This window comes from Emys orbicularis, chromosome 8, assembly GCF_028017835.1.
Source record: "Emys orbicularis isolate rEmyOrb1 chromosome 8, rEmyOrb1.hap1, whole genome shotgun sequence".
Lineage (NCBI taxonomy): Eukaryota > Metazoa > Chordata > Testudines > Emydidae > Emys > Emys orbicularis.
The window spans coordinates 49,296,234-49,310,565 of record NC_088690.1 but is presented as its reverse complement, the minus strand read 5'-3'; the positions used below and the strand labels follow the sequence as shown (position 1 = coordinate 49,310,565).

Sequence of the window (14,332 nt, the reverse complement as noted above, 5' to 3'; positions counted from 1 at the left end):
CAAGCTGTCACACCACAAAATAGCAGCCTTCTAAACTGCGGGTTTTGTTTGTCTTACTGTAGTAAAGTATGTGCTCAGTGCTTTAAAATGCATTGATAGTTTCTTCTCAAATTGTAAATGTCACATTACTAAACTCCTATTGCCTGTGAAATAGCTATGTAATCACTTTTTAACATGGTTCTGAAGTTAGGGAAGAAAACTTTTTTGTAAACTTACAAAATGTCCTTAACTTGTCATGGATAGTTTTATTTACAACAGGTCTAGACAACAGAATGAAATCATTAATGGCTGAAGAGGAAAGAATTTTTTGAATTAGAGCAGTGTGTGCATTTTAAAAAAAAATTAATAATTTAGTGTGGAAAATATGCTCAATTATATTTTATTGGCACATAAAATAGCAAGTGTACCACCAAAGTGTGCATGCTTATTATTGCACATTAACACAGAAAAATCCTTGTATACCCTCTCTTTTTCCTCAAATTTGTTTGGAAAACCTTTTGGTTATAGTTTCATAATATTACTATCTTCAAGAATTATACTCTTCTAAAATTAAAAAAATAATTTTCAAACTCCATTATGTGATGAGGGCTTAACTAAAGACTTTCCCATTAAGCTCATCCGTTTTCACTGTACATGCTTTCAGCAATATTTACAAATTGCACATGGGATACTTTTATAGAGGGAGTATTGTCCTTTTTAATGCAGTTTACGATGGCGATACCTGCCAGCTTTTTCTTTTGCTGCATTGGCACAGGCATTGTGCTTATTTTGTTGTAAGTGGTTCCAGTATTTGATGAGTTCACTAGGCTGGAACTGATGGGAGGTAATTAGGTGGCTATATTTACAGCTGGAATAAGAAACTCGCCAGTGATTGAAGACAAACTCATTGGGTGGGGGCATAGGGTCAATTCGCAACTTGGCAAGACAGATCCCCACATATACATCCTCTAAGTGCAAGCGTCTGATGCTTAAAGAGACTTTAAATATCTTTTCTGCCAAATCTCCAGAAAAGACATAACCAGTTCCTGAGCAGAATACAGGATAACGCTCACTTGGATACAGATCAGGTGGCATATACCACTTGCTGTCCTTGTTCCTATTAGGTGCATACCCTCTCATTAGGTAACCTGTAAAATATTTGTGCCTTGGAGGCAGTTCTGGCTTCAGAAGCTTATGTATTAAATACTCAGTATTGACAAACATATCACTGTCAGTTTTCATAACATAGGGAACATTTGGACAGTAGGTGGCAACCCAGTTCATCCCCATAAGAGTTTTAATGGTTAAGTTATAATAAGTGTCTAAATATTCTTGTTGAATAACGTCATGGTATTGTCTGCTTTCCTCCAGTATGGCACGTTGGAGGTATCCATTTAGTTTAATGCTTAAGCCCAGCAAAAAAATGCGAACAATTTGGATACCCGGTGCCAGGCTTTCATTACCCCACGTTTGCCGAATAGCTTGTCTAGCTTCCACTTGGCCTGGTTCTGCAGCTATGAGTAGTATTAGAAAAGGACTCTTCTCCTGGCATTTTTCGGGCTCATTTATTATATACTTAAAATGATATGAAGTTGGATGTCCAGTACCTTTCTCATTGTAAATACTTCCATTGGCACTGAGTGTATTCTCTAAACCAGTTACTCCTTGTGGTGACAGGTCAGTGTTGTTGGAATTAGTGACTGTCTGAGGCCTAAGAGTCTGAGGGACTGTATCCTTCCAAATATTCCTCAGAGAGCTGTGGTTTGTCTCGCTTTTTGTAGACCTAAATCCTCGAATAGTGTAAGCCACAGGATTTTCTTTGAATCCAGCCCTGCCTGGCAGCCAGTCATGATGATTAAAGAACAGAAACATAGCAAAAAGAAACACGAGAGAAAACAGACCAATAAGATGGGTGCGAAACAGAGACCTTTTGGTATTCCACGTCATTTTTGCAAAACAGCAGTGTCGTCTTCTCCACTGAAGCATGTTGTACATATCCAACAATGGGATGTGAGATAATGGTTGAACAAAATGCTTTTTCCTTTCCTTTTGAATCCACTGCTATTCTTTGGTATTCATCTTCTGTTATATTCACATTGAGTAATTCTCTGCAAAAGGGTCACTCAGCTGCATAGGTGAAAAAATAACAACCTTTTACAATTCACCTTAAGATCAGGTTTTTGTAATAAAAAGTTACAGTGAAAAATAAGTAGCAAATAAAATTTCAATTTTACGATAAAATATTAGTCGCAGTGTAATTATCTAAACAGAAAGTTGAATTCCACACTAAAAGGCAAACTAAATTTTGTTAGGTTAAAATGTACTTGACACATGTATAGCGCTTTACAAATTACAAAAAAGCTTTTGCTTTATATGGATAGTGTATCCTAGATATTAATGATTTGTCTTCTCCTTCCCACTGTGCAATAAAAGGTAGTTTGTTCAACTCTGGACAAGAAAGTCTGAAGCTGACTTAAATCAGCTCTATGTATAGTGAATGTAAAACTGTTCTACAATTCTTGAGACAGGCCAAGTGAAAAGGCTTTGATACCAGATGGGAAGGTTTATTGGCATTAATTAAAATTGATTTGACATGCAGTGGGTAGTATGGCTCTCACAGTCAGAGGCCCTTTTTGTAAAATGGTCATGTTTGGGTAGTGGGACGGACGGTGCAAAGTTGATTATAGCAGAGTTCTGTTAGTCACAGTACACTGCTTGGCATGTTTTCATTGGCCCCTACTGTGTTCAGAAACTCAGTGAGAAGTTGCACCTGTCAACATTAATTTTCGGGGTCCAGTAACCTCACTACAGTTGTCACAGTAACAAATGATAAATGCATTCGTTCATCTTTGACTCACCTTTAACCTTTAGTTCCACAATGAGGGGTTGAACAGAACATTTTCCTTACCTGAATCTTCTATGGTTAATTTTAAAATGAAATATTTAATTTACTATAGGGACAGAGAGTTCAGTTGTGTGTATAAAATAGGAAGTAAAATTACACAGTAATTTCTCAATTTTTATAGTAAACCATGGATTATTTTTAATGCTTTCCTTGTTTTTAAAGTAACTAACTTGTGTGCTTCTGTTAAAATGTTACAGTGAAGACAAAATTATACTAGCAGCTGCAACTATAGAAAATTTGCTAACGTAGCTTTACAGCATGACTTCCCATCTCCTCATAAATTTATTTTGAGATTCAAGAGCAGAGTCAATATGGCAGCTTCATGATGCTGCATATTAAAAGCTGATCACATCATCTCATAAATGAGCCTTTCATTGCACAGTACAAATTTGTTCGTGATTTTCAATTTGCTCTAATTTATTTCTAGACTCTAGGGTTTTGAGTTGGAAAAAAAAAGCCTATCTTGTAGGAGTCCCATGGAAAACACTTTTTATGTAAATGTGTAATTTATTTAATTACTTCGCTATCTTCCAAAGCCAATATTTGGATTAATTCTTCATTTAAAAAAAGGTAGTGACATGTTACATGGAAAATTACAAGATTTAAACTGTAAAGATGTAATTTGAAAGGTTGGCACAGAGATGATAATTTATTAAATCATACTATGGTTAGAGATTTAAAATGTTTACTTACTCCCCCCCCCCACACACACTTATGTTTGTATGTATATATAGCCTACAAGTCTGTGCCCAAAACATGTAGAAAAATAAAAATGATTCAAAAAAAATTCTACATAAAGCTTTTAAAGTGGCTATATGTCAGACTAAATTTAAAGTGAAAAAATGAATAGATCTTTCTGCAGAGGAGAGCTCATTCAAAATATTTGAATACAGTGCTGAAAGTATTATCTTACTGAATGAAAGCTATAGTTTGTCTATCTTACTAACCTCCACTAGGAGGAGCAAGTAAGTGGGGATTTTAACCATGATTTGCAACAATGTAAATGTATCTGAAAAGGCCATATAGTTCTAAAATTCTGCTTCTGAAACAGTATAATATTTGCTCAGTGATATATTAAACTCTTCTATATGAAGATTTTCTATTATTGTATGCAGTGCCTAAATCCACTGAGTTGAAGTAGTTTTGTCTGAAGTTGAAATTGTTTAGTGGCTCATGTCGTTTATTTGATTCTGAGCTGCCTCTAAAACTATTTTAGAATGTGCACAACGCATACCTGTAACATGGAGGTTAAAGTTGTAAGTGATAAAATTATTTAATTTGAGAACTAACCTGAAATTGTCTGTGTGGGAGGAAATAAATCCCTAAGGTTTTAATTTTGAGCTGAGCTGCCTATTCATGAACTTGTGTGTGTGTGTGTGTGTGCGCGCGCGAGAGAAATATATAACACAGACAATGCGTTTTATGTGAAAAATCAGTGGTTTGAGTTTTAAATTTACATAAAAGCAAATATAACAGTCTTACTTCAAATGTGTCTGTTCAGCCAACATCTCTCAGTACAATGAATATTTAATGTTAGCTTCTGATGGTGGGGATATGTTTGGTAAAAAATTGTTATTCCATTACTTATGTATGTAGGCTCTTGTAGATTTCAGAAACTGAAAATACAAGATTTCTTGAAAAGCTGAATAAAGAATAGCAACTGCAGTTCAGTTTAACTTTGTAGCCACACTGAATTATTCCACTACCACAACTTCCTCTTATTAAATGCAAAAGATTTCAGTGAATTTTATGTTGGGAGCTGTAACTATTCAGTAATATTTTAATGTTGTAACTTTTTGCTGTGCACCCATTTTTAGTTAGAGGAACTTGAAAGTATCTGAGAATATTTCATATGCAAATGTGTAGAACGAGCTTCTGAAAACTTGTTTTCAATTAATTTTCATAAGAAAATATTATAGGAATAGAGGATTTTAAAAGCTGAAGCTTATTTAGAATCTGCATGCTTATGTGGTCTGTTTAAATTTTTTAATATGTTACGCCTATCCTCAGCTCAAAACTTCATAAAAATGAGGTGATTTCTTCAAATGTTTCTTGATTTTCATGCATTTTACTAAAACCGTATATTCAAAAATTGTATAATATTTCTTGTGTTTAAAAATGTCTGTTCACTAGGCTTGTGGAAATATTTACTGGAAGGCTAAATTAAAACTTGATGTCTTCATTATGTCATTTGTAATTGTGGTTCAAAATACTTTAAAATGCATGAAGGAAATTAAGAATTTTATCTCTTAGTATAATAATAATTGTCCTTTTTTGGGGGGGGGAAAGTATGACAGATTATATTACCTAATAAAATTTGCCTAATGTTTAACAAACTGTGAGAAGTTGGCAGTATACATTATGAAAAGCATTAATGGTTTTGTTTCCTGCCACTTGACTGTTTTATTAGGTAGAGTATTCTCAAACACTTGTTCAGTCAGTAATATTAAGCTGTATTTTTAAAAAAGCTTAGAATTAACACATCCTGTGTTACTGGTAAGTGGGACTAAACCTACCCAGAGAGTCGAATAGTCACCTTGTCCTTTGAGTGCTATAGTATGCAGCTGTGCATTTTAAGTATATTATTTATAAAAGCTCTATTTGTTTCTCAACACTTGAATGTGCAGTGATTGATGTATTGTGAATAGACAAAGTTAGACTGTAGAATGCCTCTTGAATGTTTTATTTTTGGTCTTTGCGCCGCTTGTGTTTCAGCTCCTTCTCTTTCCAGTAGTGCTCAATAATTATGGCTCTGCAGATTGAAGCATTAGTTTCAGCTCTGCATTTATACATCCTGGAATTTCATATTTTGATTAGCTCTGTGGGCAAACCCTTAATTAGAGGGAAAAGTTGAGAAGGCAGCCTGAGAATTGGTGTACTGGTGGTAAATAGCAGCAGGGTTTAAGCACATTATGCAGGGCCTAATATCTATGTTGACATATTAACTACATTAATCCATTGCACAAAATGGACTATGCTCAAACTGATGTTTTCTTTTCTGCTTGTTAAAATCCAATAACTTTAAATCATGAAATTCACAAAATTAACTATTTATCATTCATTGGAACATCTGCTGAGGTTAGTTCTCCCCCCCCCCCCCCAAGTGAATTTTTTACAAAATTAAAGTTTTGGACAAATTTAACACGTTATGTTTTGTTAAGGTGCCATTCAGTGTTCAAGTTGCATCATCTTGCTGCATCTTTTGTTAAATTAGACATGCAGACTTTGTCCACAGTTGCATTAGTTTTATTATATGTTAGAATTGCCTGGGACAAAGCAAGCACTTTTATATAATACTCTTTAATCATTTATTACGTTTTATTGATAGATTTTGCAGATAAGGATATTCACTCTGTAGCTCTATAAGATTGTTATAGATTCAGGTCTTTTATTTTTATTGTGATAGTAACATGAGATTCCGGTCTGTTTTTTTTATCAATACAGTGTTTTAAGATTACCGAGCTTAAACAATAGATAAAAATGATTTTCAATCAATTTATCATGGTGCCTTTTTTATAGTTCGAGTTAAACAATCAATGTGTTACATATTAAGCAGAACTTGTAATGATGGCATGATGTAAATTACATGCTCACCATCTTGAGTGATACCAGTGTATTAAGGTTTCCTTTGGGGATCTCAGTGGAGCCTGATACTACTTGTAAAATGTGATGGTTAATTGTACTGCTGGTAGATTAAATCATGTCCATTCTTTTGCTTGCTTTTTTTGGTCTTAAATTAGGCATGCTGATAATATTTAATCTGATGACATTTTGCTTGTGTTTAAGAGCAATATATAGAAAATGCAAGAAGGATTGAAGGTACTACTTAACTAATGTAATTTGACTGCATGGTCTCTTTTGATGGTTCAGGGCACTCAGCGTGTGTCACACATAGCGATTTTACCAGGGCTTTAAGATTACTTCAGATAAGGATTAAATCTGACCTAGTTTGAGAGGATGGTTAACTGATTTTTTTTTAAAACGAGGTTTTTAAGTTGAATTGCTCAAATACAATAACCGCACATAGATACATTATCCCCATAATCCCTCTTCCCTACCCTTAACCCTCAGTTGACGGTGAGAAACATATTTAATAACTAAGAAGTAAAGCAGTAGTGATATTTGTTCTCTGTTGTGTGGGTGCTGGGGGGGAGGAATTGCTGGAATTCTTTTTCACTGTTCATGGAAATGTTATCTCTGGGAACTATAGGTTGGCAGTGATCTATACCTATAGGATGCAAAGGTAATAGACGAATGAATGGTTTAGACATACCTTCCTTGGTTAGGCCATTTATGTTGAGAGGATTATGCCCACTGAAAATAGTTTTGGCACGCCATCACTTCAGCAAAAAAAGATGCTATCGAACATGCGCACATCCCCCAAACGTCTGCTTCCTGCGATTGCTTTTCACGGTATCCAATCTGTCCATCTGTCTGCTCGTTGCTGTGTTACCTTCCTTGCTTATAAGTGTCCATTTCTTGGGGTCTTTTGTTCATCTTTCAAATGAAAGAACAGTAGCTCTTGCTTGTGTTCCGAGGAGGGTTGTCTGTTCCTGACAATTGATGCATTGAAGCTTTTACATCTGGTATTTCCCTTGTCGGACAATGCAGTGCTGTATTCTCTTCTCAGTATCCATATTTCTAGCGATAATGTTAAGCAGCAAGTGCTAGAATGTTGTGGTTCAGTTGCATTCAGTAATGGGATTTATCTCTCCCTTCCTTCCTTCCTTCCTCCTTTGTTGCTAGGCAGTAACTGAAAAGGTTTTGAGCAATTTTAACTAAGGGTTTTGGTCTATAAAATCCACTCCATAGTTCTTCAGCTGCTGCACAGGCAGGCAGCAGTTTAAATGTGGGCTTTGACAGATGCTGTCTTCTGACAGAGCAGAATTTAACGTCATTGCTTGGCTGACTCCCACGTGATTATTTGCATTCATTTTGACTAAATCCTAAGGCAGCCAGAAAGCTTACAGGTTTTTACTTCTATTTGATAAATGATACATATTCAGTACAAGTGTAGTGATGAGTGAATAATATGAAAATAGGATGATTATTAAATGAATGATTGAGTTTGTTTTTCAAATTGTATTCCCTTATCTTTAGTGCCATAACTTACAATTCACTAATGTTTTTTAATGTTAGACATTCCATTTTCTTATTCTGGATATACTTCTGCAGAGGATAAGAGCTATAAGCTTTTAAATATGTTAGCTTGGGTTAACCTCTTCACTGCTCTGTGAACATGCCTGGTTATTCTGTGTAAAATAGGACCTATGTCCTACTATATTATAATATTAAAATAAAAAAAAATGACCCCACCTGTATTTCCTACACCCATGACTGCTCATGTGGAAACTCCTCTTCATGATCTTAGTTTAGTCAAAGCAGCTGGCAGCAGCTAATGTACAAACACCAAGGCATTCAGCCTTTAGTGGTTTCCTTCATTGGTAGAGGTCACAAAGTTCAGCATTGCAGAAATAGGGGAACTGAATGACTGTAAGAGACCCTGATATTTTTATAAATTTTATTCTTATTTTGAAATGTCTACAGTATGTAATTTGTCTTGATATTCTTAATACAACCTGTATTAAATTTTCTTTTCTTTCATTTAATATATGGAGATATCCTATCTCGTAGAACTGGAAGGGACCCTGAAAGGTCATCAAGTCCAGCCCCCTGCCTTCACTAGCAGGACCCAAGTACTGATTTTGCCCCAGATCCCTAAGTGACCCCTTCAAGGATTGAACTCACAACCCTGGGTTTAGCAGGCCAATGCTCAAACCACTGAGCTATCCCTCCCCCTTAACACCCTGATCCTTTTATGGCATAGTATCATAGTAAATTCTGTGATGTATGCAGTACATATGCAAAAACGCCTAAGATTTTACCCAATTATAGGGAACACAATTGTACTGAAGAATGAATATTTGAGTATTTATCCATCTTGTCCTTTGGAAACGGTCCACTGATTTTTCATTTCTGCAGCTCTTCTAATGGCACTAGCCATTGCCTAAGATTGAGAATTTCTTCATTGGACTACCATATCATATGCTACCTCTGACTTCTGTAGTGCACTGGGCAAGTACCTGCTGTAATGGAAATTAAATAACAATTCATGCTTCCCCAGGTGCAGTCAATGTGGTTTACTATTCCAGTCGCATGTTCTGATAACTTACAAAAAACTATTTACCAAAATATCAATGTATAAAAGTCCACCATGTTAATTAGAATGACCTTTTTTCAGTCTATGTATTTCCAATCCTAATTACAATTTGTGTAAACTCTATTACCCTCTTTGAGGTACTATATACAGTAACTCCTCACTTAACGTTGTAGTTATGTTCCTGAAAAATGCGACTTTAAGCAAAACAATGTTAAGCAAATCCAATTTCCCCATAAGAATTAACGTAAATGGGGGCGGGGAGGTTGGGGGTTAGGTTCCAGGGAAATTTTTTCGCCAGACAAAAGACTATATTTTATGTGTATATATAATACATATATATACATACATATACACACGCGCGCGCGCGCGCACACACACACACACACACACACACTATAAGTTTTAAACAATTAATATTGTACACAGCAATGATGATTGTGAAGCTTGGTTGAGGCGGTGGAGTCAGAGAGTGGGATATTTCCCAGGGAATTCTTTATTGCTAGATGAACTAGCATTGGGCTGAGCCCTCAAGGGTTAACACATTGTTATTAACAGCCTCACACTCTACAAGGCAGCAGGAATGGAGGGAGGAGACACAGCATGGCAGAGAGACAGAGACACGCACCATGTGTGAGAGTGTGTGTGAGAGAGAGCAAGACGTGTGCATTGCCCCTTTAAGTACACTGACCCCACTCTAAGTACACCCTAACCCTAACACCGCCCTGCCCCTCCGCACAGCAAGCAGGAGGCTCCTGGGAGCAGCTCCAAGGCAGAGGGCAGGAGCAGCATACGGCAGTGGGGGAAGGAACAGCTGAACTACCTGGCAATTGATAGCCTGCTGGGCGGCTGCCGCACAGAGAACTTAGGGGAGCTGATAGGGGAGCTGCCGGTTCCCCCTGGTTCCAAGCCCCCACCAGCTAGCTCCAACAGGTTGCTCTTTCTGCAAGCAGTGGACAAAGCAGGTGGCTGCCAACCAAAGTTATAAGGGAGCATTGCACAACTTTAAACGAGCATGTTCTCTAACTGACATTAATTCTCAACGTAACAATGAAACAACATTAACCGGGACGACGTTAAGTGAGGAGTTACTGTATATTGGTAAAGACTTGTACCTGCTTTGGTTTAAAATAGTGGTTTTAAAAAAGCAAAAGGGTGAGTAATTATAGGCAGTAACTGTACTCCCCAAAGTGTACTGTAAATAATTAAGAATCAGTATTGAGAAAAGTGTGAATGCCTCCTGCCTGCCTACTGACATGTCTGTTCAAACTTTGGGACATATACAACTCATCCTCCCCTTCTTCCAGAACTTAAATATATTAAGGCTTGGTCTAGACTACCACCTTACGTCAGTTTAACTGTCACTTAGGGGTGTGAAAAATCCACCCCCTGGAGTAATGCAGCTATACCAACCTAACCCCTTGTGTAGAAAGCAGATCGACGGGAGGGCTTCTTCTATCGACATAACTACCGCCTCTCACAGAGGTGGATTAACTACACCTCTTCCGTCGGTGGAGGTACAGTAGGACCTCATATACGAACACCCTGGGAGTGGAGATTGTGTGTAACTCTGAAATGTTTGTTACTCTGAACAAAACATTATGGTTGTTCTTTAAATTGAATATTAACTTAATACAGTTTTGAAACTTTACTATGCAGAAGAAAAATGCTACTTTCCCTTTATTTATTTTTTTAGTAGTTTGTTTAACACAGTACTGTACTGTATTTGTTTTTCTAGTCTTTGTTGCTGCCTGATTGCATACTTCTGGTTCCAAATGAGGTGTGTGGTTGACTGGTCAGTTCGAAACTCTGTGTTCATAACTCTGAGGTTCTACTGTAGCGTCTTCACTAAGTACTGCAGTGACACCGCTGCAGTGCTGTAAGTGTAGTCAATCCCATAGTTTGTATATGTATAGTAACAGATCACACCAAACATGACAGGTTGAAAGCCAACCTGCTATTGTCTGAAGTATTGCCTGGAAAATAAAAAACAATTCATGTAGTTAGTTTACTGATAGTGATTTACATAGGCACATTTACATACTGATAGTGATTTACATGCTTTTGAATATCAACCCACAAGCTGCTGTGTTGTTGTTTTTTTGTTTTTTGTTGTTGTTTTTTAATTTGCTGATATTAAACTGCATGTTTGGAAAAAATCGACTTGTCTGAAGTGGAGTAGCTCACTGAAATCCATTTACCATTTCTATTTGCTTTCAGTTTGTTGTTTTGGGGCATGGCAAAACAATCTTTGAAAGGCTATATATTCCAACATGCGCCTAAGTGCTATAATGCACGACGATCACAGTATTTGTCTGTAAATGCTTTATTAAAATATATACAAAAATATAAGAAGTCCACTTCTGAAGGCTAAATTTCGATATTGTTTTTGGTTAGTGACCACTTAGTGGTTATGGGTGGCATATTGCTTATGGGTGAATGATTTATAATATATGAAATCCCTTATTACTTATTTCTGTATATAAAGTTCATTGTCATGGCAGGAGACTAAATAAAGTTCAGGTAACCAAGCTGCTATTCAGTATTTTAAATCTTGAATGAACAAACATCTTTGTTACCATTTGCAACCATGTTCATGTTTCTAGGGTGAGAGAGCGTCTGTGTTTGTTGTTTTTTTTTTTTTTAAATTTTTTTTTACTAAAATTGAAGAAAGGAAGTGTCACATATTTGCTACTTTTCTTCTTTGTGATACCGCTTTGAAAAGAGGGGAGGGGAGTTTCAAAGGAGTCCCTTTAGAGTGCTGAGTTTTATTCATCTGAATATTTTGGGTCCTTCACTATTGCACTATGTACTTTTTTTAGCCTTGGTGTCTGCTTTTGTATGACAATCCCTTCGTATTTTGGTAAGACAATGCTGGCCTTACTTTCTGGAAATGTAGTCTGAAAAAGATTAAGTAGCCAAAAAGCTGTTTTTTATCTTGAATTAAAATTATCCTTATTTAGGCTGTGTAGCCTTCTCTCGCTCTCTCATATTCTGGAAGGCTACTGAACTACCCAGTTGCAGACTTCTAGCCAAGAGATGCTGGGTGTGTTTTTATATTTTTATGAGAACCACATTTTGGGTTGAAATGGAGGAATGTAACGTTCATGTCTGATAACTTTATTTTCAGTAGTAAGGGTTTGAGCTGTGTGTGACGTTCCCTTGGTGTTATCTGGACCAGTGATCTGCTAGGTCACGCCAATCCTCAACTCTGGGAGCCAGCTTTCCCCTGCTCTGCTGTGAGAACCCGCACTCCTGGGCTGTTCATACACAGCCTCTGGCATGTAAGCTGCTTGGATTGGGTAACCGAATGACATTAGCCAATATCTCCGGTCCCAGACACAACCCTAGGAACCTCCATCTTGCAGTGTCCAGTTATGCCCGCTGGACACACTGCAAGCTTATATGAGTTTGTCAATTTAACAAAGAAATTGATATGCACCAGGCTTGTTATCCCAAGGGGAGTCTGTGAAACACTTCAAACCAAACTCACTGCTTTAGGTAGAATAAACAAACATATTTATTAACTACAAAAGTTAGATTTTAAGTGATTATAAATCAAAGCACAACAAGTCAGATTTGGTCAAATTAAATAAAAGCAAAACGGATTCTAAGCTGATCTTAACACTTTCAGTGCCCTTACAACCTTAGATGTTTCTCACCACAGGCTGGCTGGTTGCCTTTCAGCCAGGCTCTCCCCTTTGATCAGCGCTTCAGTCACTTGGTGGTGGCGTCTGTAGATGTAGGTGGAAGAGAGAGAGAGAGAGAGCATGGCAAACACCTCTCCCTTTTATCATGTTCTTTCTTCCCTCTTAGCTTTGCCCCCCACCCCTTCAGGGTCAGGTGAGCATTACCTCATCATAGTCCCAAACTGCCAAGGGAAGGGGGATGACTCACTCGAGAGTCCAACAGATCCTTTGTTGCTGCCTAGGCCAGTGTCCTTTGTTCCTATGGGGGTAGGCTGGGTTTGTCCCTTACGTGTCCCTTATGAGGTGTGAGCTGCCCCTCTGTTCCTGGAGAGTTTTGCCTGGGCTTGTTTTAAGCCATGAGGACATATTTTCAGCCTCATAACTATATACATGAAATTACAACCTATAACATTACTATTACTATAACAACAATGCTCAGTGCATCATGAGACTTCCAAAGACACCCGACATGACAAACTTTGCATTGGATACCACACAATCATATTATAAGGATGAACTTGGGGGTGCAGGGTGTTCCCCCGAGATAGTGTCACACTGTGCCAATGAGCAACTGCCCTTGTTCTTATGTAAGTAATACCAGTAAGGTACCATGGCCAATGAAAATTCAATAGAAGAAAGCAGCCAAGGGGTGTGTGTGTGTGTGTGTGTGTGTGTATATATATGTTTGTGTGTGGGCAAAACAGAGCCCACTTAACTTTGGAGTGAATATGGCCTCTTTGGCATAGGTGTACTGTCAGAAATGTTTGTGCATCTTTTTTGAAAAGTTTGAAATGTTTCCGTCAAACAAACAAAAATTGGCACATTTTCAAACTTGTGGCTTTATGGCCATCAATGTTACTTCACTTATATTCCTGAGTACCCACCTGAGCATTTAACTTGCAGTATGCTTCTGCTTCTCGATTGTAACTGCTTTACTTTGCATGCTGCTGCATAGCACAGCATAATTTTAGAATCATTTTATATACACCTCTACCCCGATATAACGCTGTCCTCGGGAGCCAAAAAAATCTTACCGCGTTATGGGTGAAACCGCGTTATATCAAACTTGCTTTGATCCGCTGGAGTGTGCAGTCCTGCCCCTCCTCCCCCGCTTCCCCCCCCCCCCCCGAGCACTACTTTACCGCGTTATATCTGAATTCGTGTTATATCGGGTCAGGTTATATTGGGGTAGAGGTGTATTTTGTTATTTTTACTTTATTCTGTTAAATTTATGTTTTGGGTTAAAAACACTTCTGTCGTGCAATTGAATACTGAGCTATTAAAACAGAATAAAATGGCAGGCTGTGCAAATCTGTATTTGGAAGGTATGGAATAGACAGTTTTGAGGATGGAATAGTTTAGCTTCTAAATCCAGGTATATGTGGCTGAAAAGGCTGAAGTTCCTCTGCAGAGCTGTATGTGAGATGATGCTATTCCAAAATGTATATGTTGTAGAGTTTTCAGAATATTACAACAAACAATTTAAATATAGCAAATGGCATGGTTTTCAAGTTGATTGTTTTGGCCTTAGTTGAATCCTATGAACAATTCAGTCCCTAGACCTATATACATTATTTTTCCCATTTTGGTATTTATTTACTC

At 37.3% G+C, this 14,332-nt stretch overlaps 2 protein-coding genes across 2 annotated transcripts in view; one reads left to right on the top strand and one right to left on the bottom strand.

Moving 5' to 3' along the window:
• Positions 1-14,332, top strand: part of CDC73 (cell division cycle 73) — a 194,808-nt gene that overhangs the window by 96,912 nt on the left and 83,564 nt on the right. The window lies entirely within an intron of this gene.
• Positions 697-1,974, bottom strand: LOC135882868 (beta-1,3-galactosyltransferase 2). The gene has a single exon (XM_065409900.1). The coding sequence runs from the start codon at positions 1,972-1,974 to the stop codon at positions 697-699; it is 1,278 nt and encodes a 425-aa protein (XP_065265972.1).